Below are 20,953 nucleotides of genomic sequence, written 5' to 3' on the forward strand. Positions count from 1 at the left end.
CAGACTCCTGCGGGAGCGAAAGTAATATTGACAGTGGTGCTGAACTTTTAACAATGCACCCATAGTCAACTCTGCCGCAACTTACAAATATTGGACAGCCTATTGTTAACATGCCAAACCCATATATGCATAACGGCACTTTGAAGCAAATGAAGATGGACCGCCGTATCCTGGCTGGTGAATCTATAGGCTCTTTATCAACAACTCCATAGTTTGCTAGTACGCAGTTCACACGATGAAGCAAAATGTGTGAATGCATACATCTAAAATGTAGATTTTGCATCAAAAAACTAAATTTTGAGCCCGTATGCATACCCTCCTCGCCAAACTGGTCTTATACATCGTTCTTTCATATGATTTTCAACAAAAATGAATGAAGGTTATAGGCTTACTCATGGACACAAAATCGAAAATTGCTGGCACGCTGATAACTCAAAGAAGCAGACATGAATATAGCTACTCCATATCTTCAGTACTCGTATTATACGCCGAAATAGACAGCTCAATATTCTTAGCTGTCAAAAGTCTGTTTCGCTCAGTGCAAGCTGTTAGTGCTTAGCCGTGTCAGTGGCTTTTTGGAGGAGCCAAGTCATTAATATCAAGCAAAGCCTAAAAATATAATTATTGAGGGGTTAGTGGACGAGCTTTCATTGTAGTTGGTGAAATAAGTTGTGGGTGAAAGAGGGTGGGGCCTGAATCAGTGATTAAGACGACATAAAAGGGTATGTATAAACCAAGAACTACAGCCGGCCATCTCACTGCCTGGGATGCACGAAAGAATATAAAAAATGGTGGGACCTTTAGTTCGATATGTGCTGCACTCGCATAAAGAGTGAAAATCGTACCCTAGGAAATATTATTGAAAAGCTTATGTAGTGAGAACAACTGCATTGCTTTCTTTTTCTTCGCGTTATAGAACGAGGAGCTGGCCCCATGGCAGCGATTAAAAAAGGACAAATAATTCATATAATTCGTATATATATATATAATTAGGTCTGAAAGTAAATCATTTGTAGATGAGAGCGGTGTATATCCCTCGCTCTGCGTCCTCATGCGATGCGCTGTTATATCAAACAAAATGATTTCTTGTTTTTCAAACGCGAGTGCAATACAACGCTTACAATAGCTCGGGACACAGCAAGTGGGTCAGGTGAGGTTTCTCTACAAGGACCTAATACTCAGCTGAAGCGCCAACTTTTATTCAGTTAATCGGAAAGGTTTCTACCTAAGCACAAATAAAACTGTCGGACAACATTCTTGGTTGCTGGTGTTGAGCGCACGAATGCTTTGGTACAACAATATTTCCCTCGGTAGTTCAAATTTGTGGTTGGGAAGGGACTAACCTTATGACAGATTCCCTAGTGGAAGACGCCGGAAAAAATCTAACAGTTTCAGTGGTACAATGTTCAAAAATGTAGCATACAAGAGTAGCGCCATTGTCAGCGTAGGCATCCACAGCTGACCTGCTAGTACAACGGAAATATTTACGGTCAACGCTTCAGGGCGCATCTTTACCGCTACGATAGAAAATACAAAACACGGTGGCATATTAGAGTGACAATTAGAGTGACAGTTTCTCTAGTTGTTTATGCATATTTCAGAAAGAGCGCTACTTTTATACGAATGGTGCATTTGGTAATGCCTAGACCATTTGAAAGGATGACGAACACTCTTTAAAAATGTGAGCACTTCACATCGATCGCCATAACCTTACCAAAGTGTCTTCGGATAATAGAGATAATAACACTACTCAACCTTAATCGTCCAGCAGAAATGTTTTTCTTCGGAATGTAACTGTAAAACAGATTATGAAATTTTGCTGCCATGACGCGAGTGCTCCGATGAGAGATAAAGGTGTGAAGCCATTATATCTCCACCATAATTCACTAAAAGAGGTTTACTCAGTGTTCGCTAAATTTATGTTAGAATGTACAGCCATAGGGCATTATATGGGGAAGGAATAATCAGTAATATCTAGGAGGATACGGGACAATTTCGCCGCATTAACTTCAGCCATTACAGTTCCTTGCGGTTAACAATAGTCTTAACCTGACAAGACACAATATAGCGCTTAAGCACAATCACAGTGGCTTCCTGGGACCGGGTCCAAATGCAGTGCGGGCTTTGGCCATCAAAGACAGCGCACTGGCGTCGAAGTGACACGTTAAATATCTGCATCAAAGATTCGTACGACGTGAGTAGGGCTAAAATATAAGAGTGCGCCCGTGTCATGATAGCTAAACGGATTTAAAAGATAATACCATTTTCTCTTAGCCCATAGCACCTATTCGGTCGTTCTAACTCCTATAGGTGGCGCGGCGGCAGCACTACATGGCGGCTGAGTCGGGGATAGCGCTGCTGCCATTTAGCGCATGTTTTGACAAGCGGGCCTGCTTCTTGATGTTGTGGCAATGTTCGTGTGAGAGTTGGCGTTAAGATAAGCAGCAGTGTGTCACATCTGTTATAAATACGAATTTATATATAGTTTGCCTACAGTTTCAAAATAAACGTTCGATACGATGCGCATATAGATTTGCTAGCTCGCAAGTGAAAACTCCGTCTTCTTCAACTTCTGCAGAACGTCTTTAAACCAGCCCTCAAAGTGATTGGCGTCCATTTCCTCGTGGTGTCGCCTGTATTTTGGCCTCGAAATACATCCAAGCAGACGTCAACGAAGCCGTCCTTGCTGCCGATGTGCGTGACGATCAGGTACTGAGCTTTCCCAAAAGGTTGTTTTAGACCCGTCGTCAGGCCTTTGCTCGAGCGAACAGACGTCCGTCTTCTGTACCACGGTCTCTGTCCACATAGTCGACCGAGTGTGTCCTGCCGTCACCCATGTCTCGTCCAGGTAGAAGACCTCTCGGCCTTCCACCCGGTAGCGCTACACGTCACGGAGGTAGCGATTCTGTCAATCGGTGATGTCACCTCGGTCGATAGGCAGCGAGTTGCGGCTTCTCTTTTCGTGCTTGAAGCCGATCTCGGTAAGCAGGCGACTCACAGTACACCGCCATAGTGGTGAAATTTCCATACGCTTCGAGAACTCGGTAGTTATATCATCTCGACAGTCGGTATCTTGTTACAGCGAAAGAAATCGTGCACACAAGATCTCAGTGCACACAACGTGAAGCTGCCAAACTTCGCGCTGCGTCTTCTCTTCTCTGCATTGCGTGGGCGCTTTCGCAACGGCGTCGTCAGTTTGCCACCCGAAAAATGCGAAGATTTAACTTTCTCCCTCACCCTGAACGCAGTCCTTTCGCTGACACCGAGCATGTCGGTGACAAACTTGCTCGAGTCCTCTACGCTGCGTTTAGGCTCCCTGTTACGCCAAAGCGTGTAGCGTTTTCTTTTTCAACTTTCGTTATACAGCCGAATTCAAATGAAACGTTCTTTAAAATCGAGTTAAAATGTCTTTTTATGCTTTCATTTCGTGTCCAATAGACACCGTGCAATGGCTAGGTGGCGCCTATTGGAGCGCTGCCAAATGCTGCGCTGAGTAATGTGAGACGGCAGGCGCAGTTAGGATGCATTCACATTGTACGGCGCAAAACATTTCGGCTCTCCCTTTATCTGCTTTAAAGACCAACGAATGTCTTTGGTTAATCCAACCACCAATACTGGCGAAAGGAGGCTGCCTGTTCGAGAATGGTCCTGTTTAGAACGTGAATGATGTCGACGTTACCGCTAAGTCCCCACACGACATCGAATTTCGCGTGAGTGAACGGAGCTTTTAATTTACCTATCATGTTCACACCTCATACTCGAACATTGAAAATGCAGAAAAAAGTTGAAGAAAAAAAATGAATGCCTGTTTGCTTTCGTCTTTGTATTTAGTGACAACTGCAGCACGATACTTAACTCGTGGTTTTGCTTAAGAGCTTTTTTTTTACGATGATGAACACTTTTGTTCGCGGTGCGCAGTCTTTGACAGGGCGGAAGAGGTTACAGGAAGGTAAGCACAGTTCTCGCTACGGATATCATGGCGTTTGTAAGTACTGAGCGGTTGCAGCGTGCGTCATCAACGAAAACGGGCATGTATTTTGTACCTCCTTACCTCAAGCGTAAGGAAAGCGGGCGGGCAAGCTGTCACTTAACCACAAAGCTTCCATCAGTAAGGTCATTATAAGTATGATTTTGAATCGTTCCTACTAAAGATGGGAAGGTCTATCGTCTGGGACAAGAATGTCGTGAACAGCTTGAGCAGTCGGTGCAAGACATGTCTGGCACGGAACTATAGAATGGTGTTCGTGCTCCGTGTACACGACCTCATGCGCCTCCACACACCGCAGTTCGACTTGTAAGCACCTCAAGAACTAATTAGAGATAATTATGCTTGACCATATCTGTACTTGTAAAATATAAGCGTATTTTGGATTTAAGATTTGTAACAGACTCCGCAATAGAAGTCGATCCTTTTCGGAAAGCACACTGACATTTTTCTTAATTTCGCCTCACATGAAATTTGGCTGGAATTCGATACCGCGGCTGCGTGACATTGTTGCTTTTCTAGACGCTGCTTCCTTTCAGTTACGAATTTAAGTTACTCTATTCAAGCACAGCCACAATCCGCTTCTATCATCGTCCTTCCCGGTGTATCTCAGGCGGGCGGAACGCTTAGCTCCCCTTCGCGATTGTTGCAGTCTTTCACGCTGCACGTGCACTGATTATTATTTTTGTTCGCATCCGTAAAATCCGAAGCATCGCACGAGATCACTGATGTAATTATATGAGCAAATCACACTCAATCAAATAAAAAAACGCGGCCAGAAAAGGAACAGAGCGGCCGCAACATACTCGGTGTCTACTGCTGAGCCGCCTCATTGCTAGCTCCCGTCGTACGCTAGGTGGCGCGGGATGTTTCCACCAAAACATTACATGGTGCCTATATAAACACATTCGGCCTTTTTAATCGCAGCAGCTACCTCTAGGTGAATCATATTGAACATAGTAACTGGTACTTTCTTTTCTTTTGGGGCAAAACTATACACGTATACCATATCTGCTCTCCTTTCCTTGACAATTGAATAGGAAGGAAAGGAACTTTTCTCTATCCATACAGTGTTATGCAGACGTTATTCTTTAGGGCGTTCCCAGAGCACACAACGCTACCATGTCGTTCCATTTTCTATCCACGGAAGCTTTTCCTAATTACGCTTTACAATAGCTTTACAAAAGTGGTATTACCTCGTGCGCTTCTATGAGCCTAATTCCAGGGAACTGCTGCTCCACTGCCTTGGCCAGCTTGCCGGCGTCGGCAGCTGCAGTGTGCTTCAGCAAGAACTCCATCCTGTACCCACGGCCGAACTTCTCCCTGAGGTGCTGAAGCGTGCCCAGGCACATCATCTGTCCATCCACCATGATCGTCAAACGGTCACAGGAAAACTCGCATTCGTCCATACTGTACGCAAGCGAGAAATTCGCGATATCATCCTTTATTAAGCAAGTACAGTCTTGGTAAGACATTGGCAGCGGCTTAACTCTGCTACGCATGGATATACAATGAGAAAGCAGTGGCAGTCTTCAATAAAAAGGAATTGTTTTCTTGTTAATGTTGTTGACGCATCTTCTACGCCGCCTATGCATCGACGCTTGAAAATTTCTCTTCTCGCTTTTCGGTAAATGATATCGCTCGTTAAGCTCTTTGAGGTTTTTGTTCCAACGTGCCACTCCTTCACGACGACTAATATCAGCAGGGGGAGTAGAATTGGCTTGTAGGCGAGAGTAGCGAGCGCTCGTACAAAGCGCTGTTGCCTAACCGATGACACAGCACTACAGGCTCGCCGCAATTCTCAGCGTATATATGTGCATTTGCAAGCGAACGGCTACACCGCGGATTAAATATCCCGCTGAGACGCAGCAGCTAATGAGAACCGCGCATGCAAAGTGAGGCACATGGCTAAGCGATGACGTCATGCGCGGTGCTCCGCCGAGATTGGCAATATGTACTGGTACGAATGAAGTTTGCCAGGTGTGTGAAGATGAAAAGAATGGAGCACCACCCGCTCCGCGCACCACACTACCGAACAACAAAAAATGGTGGCGCGCGTGTCGCGCGCCGCTATGCACGCTGCTGAAGTTCGGCTGAAGGTCAAACTACGGCGTACGCAAAACGCACCGCAGCTAACCCAGTGAAGCTTTCGCTTCAAAAAACTTCCGCGGGCTGCGATGGGGACAGGAGCTCCTCCGCTCTAGTGTCCTGACGCTGCCACCCCCTGCTCGCACAGCCGACCTTTTGCGGCGAGGATAAAAACTGCAAGCGACGCATGCTCCCGGGATAACTGACTTTGTTTGACAACAGGGATGAAGAAACCCCAAAATATTCTCCATTCGTGAATCTAAACGTGTTTCTTTCGACCGCCTTCGGACGACACTTTCTGTGAAAACGTCTATGGCCTGAGCGAATCTTCCGGAATTCACGCAACCTCATTTTGCTATTTTATAAAGGGGCGATGAGGGGGTCATTCGATATATGGCCGTTTTATATTTGTCAATAACATACATGTGTATGATTCCACTCGCAAAGCTTTAGTACCTAGCTCGCAGCGCATATTACAAACAAACGCGATAACAATCGAAACCGGGAAACTGCTCCCATCGCGAGCGACCGCCATTTTGGAATGCTCGTGGGACGTCACTCATCCTGTGCTCTTAATTATATCCACTTGAATGTCAGCGCTGTGTTCTGTGTATCACACAGGTCCGTATTTTTTTGCACTTCAAGCGTCACAAAATGCGCTGCTCATGCGGCACGCATCTCACCGAGATAGTTTTGCCATAAATGAGTTTCGGTTCAAAGGTGGAAATCTGTCAGATAGAGTAGGTCTTGTCAAGTCCTATGTGAAACATTCCTTCGTACTATGGCAATCTAGATAGATAGTGCTTAGCGTTGAGGGAAGATCAAAATTATGAGAAATGAAACAGGCAGTACTGTAAATAATGAATAGTCTTTTCTTCTCGAATCGTCTTTTCCTATCATGATAGTACGCACTGCGCCTTAGCAGCGAGCACGATAATTTTATTGATCTCGCCTAAAGCGAAATCGGTGTTGCGGCTTTGGGAACAGACTTTGCGAAATTGTTTTTGAAGTGTCAATAAGCATGAAACAGCAGTCTCTAGGCGCTAAACGCAGCCCTTTTAGAAGCACTGAAGAAAAAGGCGCCCTTAGTTTTTGAATATATTAAAGGAAGTACGTGCGCGCCTTCGCGTGACATTTCGTATGTCCTGTTATTTACATTCTTCTTCGATTCTTGACTGTAAGCATCGAAATATTTCCTCGCGCAGAGGTATGTAGAATCGAAGGGATCAGAAATGGCACTTCCTTTACTACAAGTGTTTCGTTGTATTTTCGTGTCCATTGCGTCTCGAATTTGCTGAGCTAGCTTAGTTAAGAACAAGGTTGAGAATTGTGCTGAAAGTATTTCGTGCTTTTCCGACGTCACGGCGTGATAATGTGTACAACTATTTTATGCAAAATAAACTCCCCGCAAAAAGAGTTAGTACACATGAACTTGCGTTATAGAGCATTACAACTTTCACGGGGGACGCTCTACTGTTTTGAATGTTTTCCAATGTAATGCGCGCCCAAGCATTTAAGTGCTTCCAGCGTTGCGCTGCTTTCATATGCCAGACACTGAGCGCCTTTAGAATACCGCATTTGTTTTGTGCAGATAAAATGAGAATTTATGACTTCAACTAACGCGGTACTAACTTGTGTGTGGTGAGAAGAAAGCAGGTCTTCGAGCGCTTTTTGATCTCTGCGATGGCTCGGAAGATCTTGTTGCGGGATACGACGTCCACTCCGGCGTACGGCTCGTCAAGAAACACAAATGGTTGCAAGCCCAGCAGTGCTGCACCTATGGACAGCTTCCGCCGATTACCTCCACTGCGAAAATGTCGGCAGCGCCGAGAAGCGTTCAAAAATTCCAATCCTGATCCTAATAATTTCAAGTCCTGTCGCTAAACCCTTCCTGCTTCGAACTACGACCTCTGGTGTACGCAATAGAGTCTACTCATTACGAACCTCGCATACCAACTTACAGAACCAGACAACAGAGCACGGACGCGTTAATCTTGATATACAGAGGTGCTGTGGCGTACAGAAAGAGCGACCTTCGAAAGTGGGATATTTGTGTATTGTTTATGATTTCGGGCAAACTAGTGTACCCCGTCATATTACGTTGACTCTTTCCGACACGTAGTTACGTAAGTGGTCGAAACAAAGTGCAAATTTGTGTCGGTAAACGAAGCGCCATATTTTATTGTTACACCCGCTGCTTCAAGAAATCAGATATGCACTAGCGGTGAACACTTCTCACACGCTTGAATTCCCTGCCTACTCTGAAACCACACACACACACACACACACACACACACACACACACACACACACACACACACACACACACACACACACACACACACACACACACACACACACACACACACACACACACACACACACACACACACACACACACACACACACACACACACACACACACACACACACACACACACACACACACACACACACACACACACACACACACACACACACACACACACACACACACATATATGTGAAGGAAAGAAGCCAACAGTCGGCACTTTGTGTTCTACTTTGTGTTTAATTATCTTTCCCATAAAGATTACATTACTACTTTCTGTGATTATCCAAGTAAACAAAACAAATACATGAAGTACCATCCCCAACGCTTTCCTTGGCCTTGCCGACTGTTGGCTTCTTTCCTTCATGTATTATAACGAGCGCCCTCATTTCCCCTTAATTGATCTGCTTATATATATATAAGGCTAATCATACGCTTTACCTTTATAAGCCACTCACGTGACAAAACTTAGATGCAATGTAATTCAGGCCAAGGCTGAATTACATTGCATCTACCACATGAATATTATAAAGCGCTCAAGCACTACACAACACAATAAAAGAAATCCACTGCAGAATAATGCTAAGAGCACCTTTCTCTGTATTTGGGCATGGACGTTCGGACTAAGCGCGAAAACATTTCGAATGTGGCTAGCGTCACGAACATCTTGACGCAAATTCCAAGAATTCTGAACAAAAGTTCTAAAATCATGAGCAAAGTCAGCGACGGGGTACCAAGAAGTTCTACGGCAGTCATTTGCAGAGAGGAACGCTGTAGAATAGAATAATATTTTATTCTTATAAAGAAAAACTCTTTATTTGCAAAAACTAATTTCAAGTTTGCAAATCTAATTTCAAGAAATAAAATGCATTGGTAAACACCTACGTAATGTAGTACAACTCAATATGAAAGGATCATAGAGTATAACGTTTGTCGAGTAAACAGACGTGGCCCTTAAGAGCAGTACTAGGCTGGTTTTAGACAAAAAGGATTAGAAAAATTGCTCTTTTGCTCTAACGTAATGGCTCTAAGAGAATGGCACCTGACTCTGAGAGCAGAACCCCACACAATGACCCACAAACTCAGGACCCCACTGGAACTCCAGTTGGGGAGGCTGACTCACGAGGAATGGTATAATTTCACGCAGTAAGTCGTCCGACCTGTCCGCTGGGTATCAATGGCCAGTATAGGAAGCCTAGCCAGATGGTAGAGGTTACCCATCGCCCCTCCAGTATATCTGGAGTAAAACCACAGACGTGATTCGGGGAAATGTCAATCTCGTGTAGATACCGAGCTACTCGTTAACGTACAACTAGTTGCAAACGCCACACCTTCCAACACGCACGATTAAGCCGGCCAGTTGTTCAACCTCATGGTAAAGTGTCCATTTGTCGATTTCTGGCAAGAACAGCAGATTCGCTAATTCCGTATTACCAGTTGGCTCAAAACAGCACCTCCTGTATGGCGCAGAATGCGGGAGATCACACTGACGAAAAACGCCGAGCCCAGGTACAAAATTCAGCGGCTAAGGAGAACCGGGAGCCCAGGTAACTAGAGCGGCATTGCTTAGATATGCGGTGCGGTCACTCGCATTCGCCAGGCCAGCTCACTGGCATACAGATGCCGTTCGAAAAGGGGGTGTGAATATGTGGTCGCAGATGCGACGTCCCTAGGACCGGTTGTACATCCAATCTATAGGCGAACCTTGAAGTCAGGAGCGCCCTCTTGTGGAAGGTTCTAAGGCACGTGCATCTCTTGAGAGCCGGCATGCATCCTCGAGTTCGCTTTCAGCATTTATGAGCTTGTGAGGAGTTTGCAGGAATGCTTATTTTTTTTTATTATAAGAGGAACGCAACCCTTGGCGAAGAGACAAAACTATCCGACAATTCAGGCCAAATTCCACTGCGAAATTCCTTGTAGTTTAGTTGGCGTCAATTAACTCTAATATAGCTGATATTGCTACGAGTCGGAGATTTCCTGCTGGTCTAGGGTTAAGCTTTGCTACAAAAACGCCAGTCAATGACGCCTCAGGTTAGTGCTACAAAGTAGTTATTCCGCGCAAAGGGTTGTGGGTCGAAATCGAGACATAGAGCCGCTAAGGTATTCACATGTAAAATCTTATAACTACTATAATGTGCACTGAAACGCCATTTCCTTCGCTGTGGATACAAAAACATATGTCCGGGCAGATTTGAAGACTAGGCAAGGAAATTGCTCAAGAGTATGGCATATCCTATTCGGAAAGAGAGCTGCAGCCGAGATAACAAGACTACAAAGGAAAACAAAATAGCGCACTTCAAAACACAGACACAGGAAGGGAACGACAACACAGCGCTGTGTTGTCGTTCCCTTCCTGTGTCTGTGTTTTGAAGTGCGCTATTTTGCTTTCCAAGATGATTTACCAACTAGCCCGTTCTTCCACCCTTGCAAGTTACATTTCTAGTTCCTCGGGCCCTTTTATGTGTTTCTCTCAGCGCTGTGTTGTCGTTCCCTTCCTGTGTCTGTGTTTTGAAGTGCGCTATTTTGCTTTCCAAGATGATTTACCAACTAGCCCGTTCTTCCACCCTTGCAAGTTACATTTCTAGTTCCTCGGGCCCTTTTATGTGTTTCTCTCAGCGCTGTGTTGTCGTTTCCTTCCTGTGTCTGTGTTTTGAAGTGCGCTATTTTGCTTTCCAAGATGATTTACCAACTAGCCCGTTCTTCCACCCTTGCAAGTTACATTTCTAGTTCCTCGGGCGCTTTTATGTGTTTCTCTCAGCGCTGTGTTGTCGTTCCCTTCCTGTGTCTGTGTTTTGAAGTGCGCTATTTTGCTTTCCAAGATGATTTACCAACTAGCCCGTTCTTCCACCCTTGCAAGTTACATTTCTAGTTCCTCGGGCCCTTTTATGTGTTTCTCTCAGCGCTGTGTTGTCGTTCCCGTCCTGTGTCTGTGTTTTGAAGTGCGCTATTTTGCTTTCCAAGATGATTTACCAACTAGCCCGTTCTTCCACCCTTGCAAGTTACATTTCTAGTTCCTCGGGCCCTTTTATGTGTTTCTCTCAGCGCTGTGTTGTCGTTCCCGTCCTGTGTCTGTGTTTTGAAGTGCGCTATTTTGCTTTCCAAGATGATTTACCAACTAGCCCGTTCTTCCACCCTTGCAAGTTACATTTCTAGTTCCTCGGGCCCTTTTATGTGTTTCTCTCAGCGCTGTGTTGTCGTTCCCTTCCTGTGTCTGTGTTGTGAAGTGCGCTATTTTGCTTTCCAAGATGATTTACCAACTAGCCCGTTCTTCCACCCTTGCAAGTTACATTTCTAGTTCCTCGGGCCCTTTTATGTGTTTCTCTCAGCGCTGTGTTGTCGTTCCCTTCCTGTGTCTGTGTTTTGAAGTGCGCTATTTTGCTTTCCAAGATGATTTACCAACTAGCCCGTTCCTCCACCCTTGCAAGTTACATTTCTAGTTCCTCGGGCCCTTTTATGTGTTTCTCTCAGCGCTGTGTTGTCGTTCCCTTCCTGTGTCTGTGTTTTGAAGTGCGCTATTTTGCTTTCAAAGATGACTTACCAACTAGCCCGTTCTTCCACCCTTGCAAGTTACATTTCTAGTTCCTCGGGCCCTTTTATGTGTTTCTCTCAGCGCTGTGTTGTCGTTCCCGTCCTGTGTCTGTGTTTTGAAGTGCGCTATTTTGCTTTCCAAGATGATTTACCAACTAGCCCGTTCTTCCGCCCTTGCAAGTTACATTTCTAGTTCCTCGGGCCCTTTTATGTGTTTCTCTCAGCGCTGTGTTGTCGTTCCCGTCCTGTGTCTGTGTTTTGAAGTGCGCTATTTTGCTTTCCAAGATGATTTACCAACTAGCCCGTTCTTCCAACCTTACAAGACTACAAGCCAGATGGCTAGCAATGACTGTGCGAACAGAAACGTTGACTCTCAGGGAGACGCATGGTGCTCAAGCGCAACTACGCACTCAGTAATGCAACCGTGAGATCGCGATGGGTAGTGCACCCAGATAGGTGAAACCGTTAGAGGTTGCTGAGATGCTTTCGCGGCTACATGCTGAAAAACCCTGGTTAAAGCCGAATTGGCAGACCCATGCCAACAGTACTTCCTACATAAAATGGCTGTGGAAGCGAAAACTTCAAAGGCTAAGGCTGAGGCTAGCGAAACCCAGATAAGTCTCTAACGCATCTCTGCAACCCCCGATGCCAGCGAACGTACTGCGACAAAGGAACAATATCGCGCATGTGAAAACATGCTAACAGCGGCTCAGTAGCAAGCGCTGCCACTGATATCGCTGGAGCATCGTTAAATACCGTTAATATGAGATCGCGCACACGGATACTCCAAGGCATCACTACAACCCAGTCGTCCATCGAGATCGCTGGAAGAAAAGCGAATGTTCCGAACGGGAGATCACGCACACAGTAGCGACGGCGGTGTCAGCTGCCTATACAATTTCAAAATAGAGCTGACGATAAGAAATGGCATGCGCGCCAGCTCACGCAAAGTCGGTTCTAATGCGAGATCACCGAAGCCGGAAGCATAACATCAGAATTCTACGAGATTGTTAAATTGCGACGCTGCCGACCGCCAAGCTTAATGGTGCCACTGGTCTCGTACCAAAGACCCCGGCCAGCGCAGATGCACAGGCCGGCGGGATTTCGGTACTAGGAGCTCTGCAAGACGCCTCCTGCATAGGACGGAACCTATTTTCCTGATTTATGTCCTGCTGGGCGTCGGCACTGCTCTAGAAAAACAACGCCCTGCTGGCCGTGACCGGTCGGAGGGACGACTTCCTTCTACCCCTCATCATTCTCTTTCTAGCAGCGGATGGGATTTCAGCAGCACGAGGATGTCCAGCCGGCACGCAGGGCCAGGCCCCGATGTTAGCATGACCGTCCTTGCTTTGGCCGCGGCGTGTAAGCAGAGCCTACCAGTCCCGGGTAGCATATTCTTTCCTACCATGGACATGCTGTGCAACCAGCCGAGCTTCTCCAAGGTTGAGAACGGTACCTAGATCGAGGTTACGAATGTGGGCGGGAGTATGCCGGGATTCGACTTTCCCCTCGACGTGGCCAACACCCTCTCAATCTCTTTTGAGGGGAGCTATCATGCTTTCCCTCCAGGCCCCCTTCATTCGGAGCTACTGGGGAGAGGCCGAGTCTGTTAGGATGTCTGTGATGCCAGAGCCCGAGACCCGTTAGAACTTTCAGTCTCTTGCAGGTCGTGGACAGCATGGTGCAGCTGATTGGCCGACCGTTCGCGTGATTTCACGTGACCAGTTCTTGCGCCCCAAATTTCTAGAGCTGCCATCTTGACCAGCCAATTTTAAATGACAACAGAACCAAATTACGGCAATTCAATAAACTGTTAGGCGCTATGCGCCCGGGCCGGCGTATTTGGCACAAAACTACATGCACAACACTGGAAGATGACGCTTGGTAGGAGATATATCCGGGCTCTCATTAGACAGTGGTTTTGCTGGCTTTAGGAAGCCACATATTTTAGACGAATTCGAAGTACGAAATTTTCGCACAACCGAGGGGGTAAAAAACCCAGTGAGAGGTTTCAATCCTGAAAACCACTCCGCACCTAGGTTGTACAGGCCTCTTGGTACTGATTCGTTAAAGCGAGGCTTTTTTTCTGCCACTGCTTCCAACTATGACAGCTCTCATCAGTCCTCCTCTCGAGCACGATGGAAAAGTGGTGAGTGCGGCCCGAGTTATCGTAAGCAGCACAATCAGAAATAACGTGTGCTCTCTAATGCTTGGCGGAAGCGAAATATCATGTCTATGTGACTCCTGCTGAATTGCAGAGCATACATTACGTACTCCTCATGAGCGTTCTTTTGATGGTAAGTGGTTCTAGGTAATATGACCGGGAATTGATTTCTGGCAATAATGTGGGCATGGACATTCAATATATTACAATATGAGGCGCAGAGCGTGCGAGAACATTCCCATACGCAACATTCGCAGTCATGACGATAATTATAGTCATGCAATGTAGCAAAACATGTCCTTAAGTGACGCAACGCTTTCGCTTCACATCCTCAAACATAGCCAGCGAAATTGTCAAAAGCGATTCCTTTTGTTTCTGCCGCTGATAAATTTTTGAGATTCAAAACTCGTTTCAAAATCAAATGTGCTAATTTCCCGTTCAAAAAGTATATTTCCTTATATAAACTACCCCCTATGCCCCAAAATTCATATACAGTCTAGTCACGGCCTGCTACACCCTACTCACGGCCTGATCTGATAGTCCTGAAAGCTCTTCAGTGATACGAAATCGAACTTTAATAATGAAATTGGCAATATTCTTAAAGATAAGGACCTACTTTAAACATCCAACCGGCCTAGCCACTTTCAGGTGAGCAGGTTGCGAGAGTAAAATTTTTTCCGCCACTGTTTGACAATGGCTTGAAGCGAAGGTTTAATGCTGACGGGGTTTTTACAAAAATTTCATTGCACTTGTAATCACACGTACCAAAAAGGCAAGGCGTAAATTATGCATTTTGCGGCTTCTTTCGGAAAGAGGACATACATCTTTTATATGATATTTAATGAAAAGCATGAGTTTGTCCGCCTAGTTGCCATAATTTGGAAAATTGCCATTTCGATTGAATGATTTATCCACATAAGCTACAAGCTTGTGGCGGCCAAGTGATAACATTGTACTCGCCCTCCTGCTAATTTTGTTTTTAATTTCCTTGATGCACATATACTCCACACCATATTAGATTCGCGATATGTGAGCCCTTAGACGCTGCTACTTGTTTTCCAGGAGCCGAGCGTGCGTAGCATACAACGTTGGCAGTGCTCAAATAATTTCCCCAGAAATCATATTCTAACATGCAGTTTCATAATTGTTTCTGTAGAGTTCCGACAGCTCCGACGATATGTGTTGGCTAATCGTAACAAATTCGCCTTTACCTTGTCTAAACTGCCGTCGCTCCACGCTGGAATGATGTTTGGCACGTTGTTAATAACTAGGTGGTCTTTTTCGATGTCTCTAAGGACCAGCGCATTTCGCATATAATATTTATGACCTTTCGAATCGACACAAACAACACTGCTATCTACCAACTGTAGCAATACATGTGTCGATCCCATCTGTACAACTTTCGCAGATACCCCGCGCGAACCTGTATTCTCCGCATTCCTTAAGGGCGTGTTCCTTCAGGTCGACGACTGACAGGACGCTGTCCACCATGGGCGTCAGGTCAGCCTCGCTGATGCCCCGTAGCCGACCGATAAGGTAGAGGTACTCGTAGGCGTTCATTCGGTCCAGCAACCCTCCATTCTGGAAGCAGTAGCTGATATCTGACTGCCACTGCGAATTATAAAACGAAAACATCCAGCCATAAGGTTCAATCTGGTTGCTGTAGGGGGTGCAGCAGCGTGATTATTGTAAACCAGTTTCCTCTCCGTCTTTACAAAATATGTGACAAATTTGTGTAATAATTTATACAAAGCAACTGGTCTAACCGTGCAGAAAATAGTCGCGTGGATTGTTGCCGAAAGGACACATTTGGTTCCTCATTTATGGGCAATTTCCCTACACACTAAAAGCGAATCTACCCAAACCGCAGTAAATGTCTTATTCTCTAGCGTCCTATCTGAACGAGGATCGATGTAGAACGCAAGAGCTGGTGTAAACTTTTACCCCTAAAAAAACGGAGCGTATGCAGGTGTCAACGGCAGTTCATAGAGGTATTTTTGAACTCACCGCAAAACGGAGCAGTTACGGCTAGCAGCGGGAGCTGATATGAAGGAGATTTTCACTTCAAAATATACGGAGCAAATGCGGTTGATAAAGAGCCGATGCTCACTGCAACCCATATGCCCATTTATGCTCAATATTAAACGTTTTCACCAAAGCCTTCATCAGTGCCATTAGGTTCGACTGAACTTCGCAACTACAAAACGCACGTCACCCTGCATTTGACACGCTCTGTTTCTTCCGTGTAAGTCGATACGCTGTGCCTGGTACCAGCGTTATGTATGCGCATGGCCACCCATATTGCCCACGGACGTCCTCACAGATGTAAAGGCAGCGGTCCAATCAAGCTTCAGTTCTAGTTTTCGCCATGTTCGTAAGTTATAGGCGGCAGCGTACGGCCTTGTGGCACTTTGTAAGCGCATAAGAACCTAAAAAGGTGGAATATATCAACTTGGAATATTCTACCAACATCTATAACAAGTATTTCTGCGTAGAAGAGGCCAAAATCGACAAACGTAAAGTGCATTCATTCGACCGCTGCTTTCACATCCTTCTGAATACCGGTTTTACGATATTGTGGTACCACACATACACACTACTTCCCAGCCACGCGTAGCGTATCGCAATATCCAGCGGAAACGAAACGAGAACCATGGTGACCGTGCGCTATTTGTAATTACGAAATTCAGTGGAACCTAACAGCAGTGCACGTGGCTGCCCTCAAAGCCTGCCGTAAAAACATTCGACCCAACTCTACTATCTGTACGGCACGCCCTGTTGAAAACAAATCCATGATTCACAATAACCTCATAGAGATATTCTCATACCAAACACATACACATTTCCTACAATCTCATATAATTATGATATGCTGAATGAGTTGAATGATATCTGTATGAGATCATATGAGGTTAGTACGAGTTTAATATGAAAACTATGTATAAGGTTATTGATAGCTGATATATTTATCATAGTTTTTTCGATATGGCGGCTATACAAATTGCACAAATTGTTCAGGAAAAGAGGAAGTAACATAACAAACTATCTAATAGGCGCTTGTACTTTGCATACCTTTACAGAGAATGTAAAACATTAATTACTACACATAATTATTACAAGTCCGCGTTCAGCATAAAATTTCTGGCAACAGGAATACATTGCCACTCATTTGAAGCGGTCTATAATTAATATAGGGTGCCGCGTACATAAAACAAGATAAAATAATGAGAATGCAGAAACTGGTAAAAAGAATCTGAAAGTAAAAGAAAATATGAAAAGTTGTAGTGTAAATTTTATAAAGCATGCTCTTGCATGTCAAACTTTCTCACGCACTGTGTACCGAAAATATGAATGATCCCTAGTTTCATACGCAAATGTAGCAGAGGCGGGAGATAACAAGTGTCTGAAGTGATTCCTAATTTTTGTTTGGCAAGGCGTAAGAACAGTTTGACTGTTTTCTTTTATTATGCTATGCCCAGGATGGTGAACTCATATTTCAGAGCAATTAAACAGTGGCTAACCGAAAATAATCAGTCAACAAGGAAACGAGAAACGTGTCATAAAGGGTACGGCCGCAAGCACGTAAATTTTTTAACAGGAAAGCAAGCTTCGTTCATTTTTATTCTTCACACTGAAGTATAATTCGAAAAACAAGTTGTGACAGGAAATATTCAACTGCAAACGATGGCAAATAAAAAGCTTATTGAGCGCGCCTATCTTCTAAGCGCAATATTGCAGACAAGACAAAAAGAGGAGACAGACAAGGGACGAACGCTGATCGTTCGTCTCTTGTCTGTCTCCTCTTTTCGTCCTCTCTGTAAATTTACGCTGAAACTATATGCACTCTACTTATCAAAAGCAACTAGCCCGTATTTCTGCGTTAACAAGCTTATTCAGTTTTTGACCACCCCTGTACATGACAGCTTTTGATGGAACGCCACAAGAACACGCTTGAGGAACATCCAGCATAACAAAAAAGCACTTGGGGTAACGGGCACGGAAGAAAGATTTTCCCCCTGGAATTGTGACGTTTAAACAAGCAATCACTTAAAAACAATAAGTGTGTAATTGTATGCACCTATCTGTACAATCAGGCGGAGATTACGAATGGTTTTAGATGGTATACCTATGCATAGAAACAAAAATACAAATTACTTTTAGATCGCTTCATTCAAAGAAGAGCCGAAAAGCAAAGCAAACATCCGTGCAGAAACATGAGAAGACTACAACCGAGCGCGAGAGCTGTCCAAGGCGACATTTAACGGAGGCACTTTATTGACAATGCATTAACCATGGGTCCTTCGAACACAGCCGTATAAGCATAATAATGGCAAAAGTAATGTGTCCTTAAAACAATATACCTGCTCTAATTTATCTCTTCATTCTGCTGCAGACTAAATCCCTTTTGAATGCTGGCATGAGGTTTCAATAATACTGATAGTGCAGAAATTGTTATGAAGACATTTTCCAACGCTGTGATAGACAGAAGGCAAAATACGTTCGATGACATTTTTCATCAAGGCAGAAAAAATACTGCATTTCGAGCATATCCTTGAGGGTTGCCATATCGAGGCAGAAGTATATAACAGGTCAGGGGTGCGACAAAGACAAGCACAAAACCTCTTATCGGTCCTCACAAACTGGATTCGAGTCAGAGCCGAAGCAAAAGCCAATACGCCGTTCTAGACGTTTTCTTAAGTGCTTCCGCAGGCGCCTTTCCAAGGCAGTCGCACTTAGAAATCATTATAGTCAGAAGTTGCCGCTCACGTATCCATTACAATAGGGACCGCAGGGAATCTTTACGGCTTCACGAACTCGCCAGGTAGCCGCCGTTTTAAAACGTTAAGAATCTATACCGACTCTCCTGTCATTCGGGAGTTGACAGTTTCGATCCCTGGTGCTACCGGGGCCCCACTAAATTTCATTATTAGATTTTTGCCGGCCCGGTCAATTGGCTCTTGTAGAGCTAACATGGGCCACATATCTGCTTCTGCCGCATGAATTGGACTTACGATTGCCTGATGGCGGAACGAATAACTGACCCACCGGAGCAAATTTTTTTATTCATGGCCCTCGTCTCAAGGATTTCGCGATGCTGCTCTATTTCAGTCCATGCCTTTTGCACTGTGAATTCCCTTTATACTTCGATTTCACTAAAATTTTGAGTGATGTTTTCGATCACCTAACTGTTGTATACAGTTTTTGTTGTTATTGTTCGCCTATGTATCCCTTCTATGCTTTGTAGTGTTTTTTTTTGTCACAATTTTTTTTAGTTGGCTCTCTTTAATTTATGTATTGCCCTCAGGTATTTAAGAGAAACATAAATGAAATGAACCAATTTGGAGCGTGAAACACGCACTGTGCAACATGATCATTAGTGTCAATCGCGCAAGCGTAATTTTAGTCTCAGTCGCAAGTTGAACTCGATATAGGAAACGGTGAAGGCCCGCTCACGATACCATTGAAGCAGAGGCCGCAGTCAAACTGTGCATCCGCCCGGAAACATTCAGCGGCGCAGATCAAGAGCGTTAGGTCAATCTCGACGCAGCGTTGCAGAGTTCCCTCGCTCGACGCAACTAGGATGCCCGCGCGCAGAGGGCGCGCGCATCGAGGCACCCTAGACGTAACACAATCCTTGCGCCGTCTGCTGTTGAGTACATCTCCCGCCGAAAACAAAATTTACCGCTTCTAATGCCACACTGGTACATCAAATGCGCGCAGAAGCACACTTTTCATATGGTTATGGATACGATATCACTTTTGTCTTGTTCCGTCCCAATTACGAGCTTTATATGCGTCCTTATAATAGTGCATTCACAGTTGTTTTAAAACTACACCACAAATCCGCAGAAGAGACGGATGAGTGACCTTGGAGTTCATGAGGGTCTGCGCACCGTTTTAAACAGAGTTCGTTCCCATGATATAGAGTTAAAACTCGGGTGGTTGCCGTTAGCGATACCAAGGTAGAAACCTCGGCGGTCATGCAGGCATTGCGAAATCATGTTGTATACGTGCCGTACTTGAAAGTACTGAAATATATATATATATATATATATATATATATATATATATATATATATATATATATATATATATAGGTATATATAGTGGTGGCACAGCAACAATAGTTCTGCATAAAGAAACCAACAAAATTCCTATAAAGAAAGGTGTTGACAAGGAGACACTATCTCCCCAGTACTATTCACAGCTTGCTTAGATCAAGTATTCAGAAACTTGGAATAAGAGCAGTTAGAGATAAGGATAGACGCGGCATACCTTAGCAATGTGCAATTTGCTGACGACATTGCCTTGTTGAGTAACTCAGGGGATGAACTACAAAGAATGATTAATGACCTGGACAGGAAAAGTAGACGGGTAGGCTTTAAAATCAATATGCAATAGACTAAGGTAACGTTCAACAGCCTCGGAAAGGAGAAGCAGTTCACGTTAGGTAAAGAGGCACTGGAAGTAGTAGGCAAATATATCTGCTTAGGACAGGTAGCAGCCGCAGAACCGGACAATAAAAGGGAAATAACAACGAGAATAATATTGGCATGGAGCTCATTTGCAAGTACTCACAGATTATGACGAGCAGCTTACCGGTATCGCTCAAGATGAAAGTATACAAGCAGTTGCATCTTACCTGTACACTCCTCTATAGGGCTGAAACGTGGAGGCTAACGAAGAGGGTTCTAATTAATTTCAGGACAAGTCAGAGGGATATCGCACAAAAAGTGGTAATTGGTAGCATTGGGATATAGGCAGCGTGCAGAGTGGGTCAACGAAATAACTCAAGTTAGTCACATTCTACTGAAAATCAAGAATAAATGGTCATGGGCAGGATAGTGCGAAGAGAGGATAACCGATGGTCGCTTAA

At 44.7% G+C, this 20,953-nt stretch overlaps 1 protein-coding gene and 1 pseudogene across 1 annotated transcript in view; both read right to left on the reverse strand.

The window, feature by feature from the left end:
• Window positions 1–20,953, reverse strand: part of LOC146173911 (phospholipid-transporting ATPase ABCA3-like) — a 34,111-nt gene that overhangs the window by 444 nt on the left and 12,714 nt on the right. Inside the window, exons 2-4 of the mRNA XM_084585299.1 lie at window positions 15,500–15,687; window positions 7,706–7,879; window positions 5,182–5,395 (exon numbers count right to left, since the gene is read on the reverse strand). Of these exons, the coding sequence (XP_084441425.1) occupies window positions 5,182–5,395; window positions 7,706–7,879; window positions 15,500–15,687 (576 nt within the window). The remainder of the gene's footprint in view (window positions 1–5,181; window positions 5,396–7,705; window positions 7,880–15,499; window positions 15,688–20,953) is intronic.
• Window positions 2,537–3,756, reverse strand: LOC146173912 (uncharacterized; annotated as a pseudogene).

This window comes from Amblyomma maculatum, chromosome 11, assembly GCF_055883805.1.
Source record: "Amblyomma maculatum isolate TAMU_Amacu chromosome 11, ASM5588380v1, whole genome shotgun sequence".
NCBI classification, from domain to species: domain Eukaryota; kingdom Metazoa; phylum Arthropoda; class Arachnida; order Ixodida; family Ixodidae; genus Amblyomma; species Amblyomma maculatum.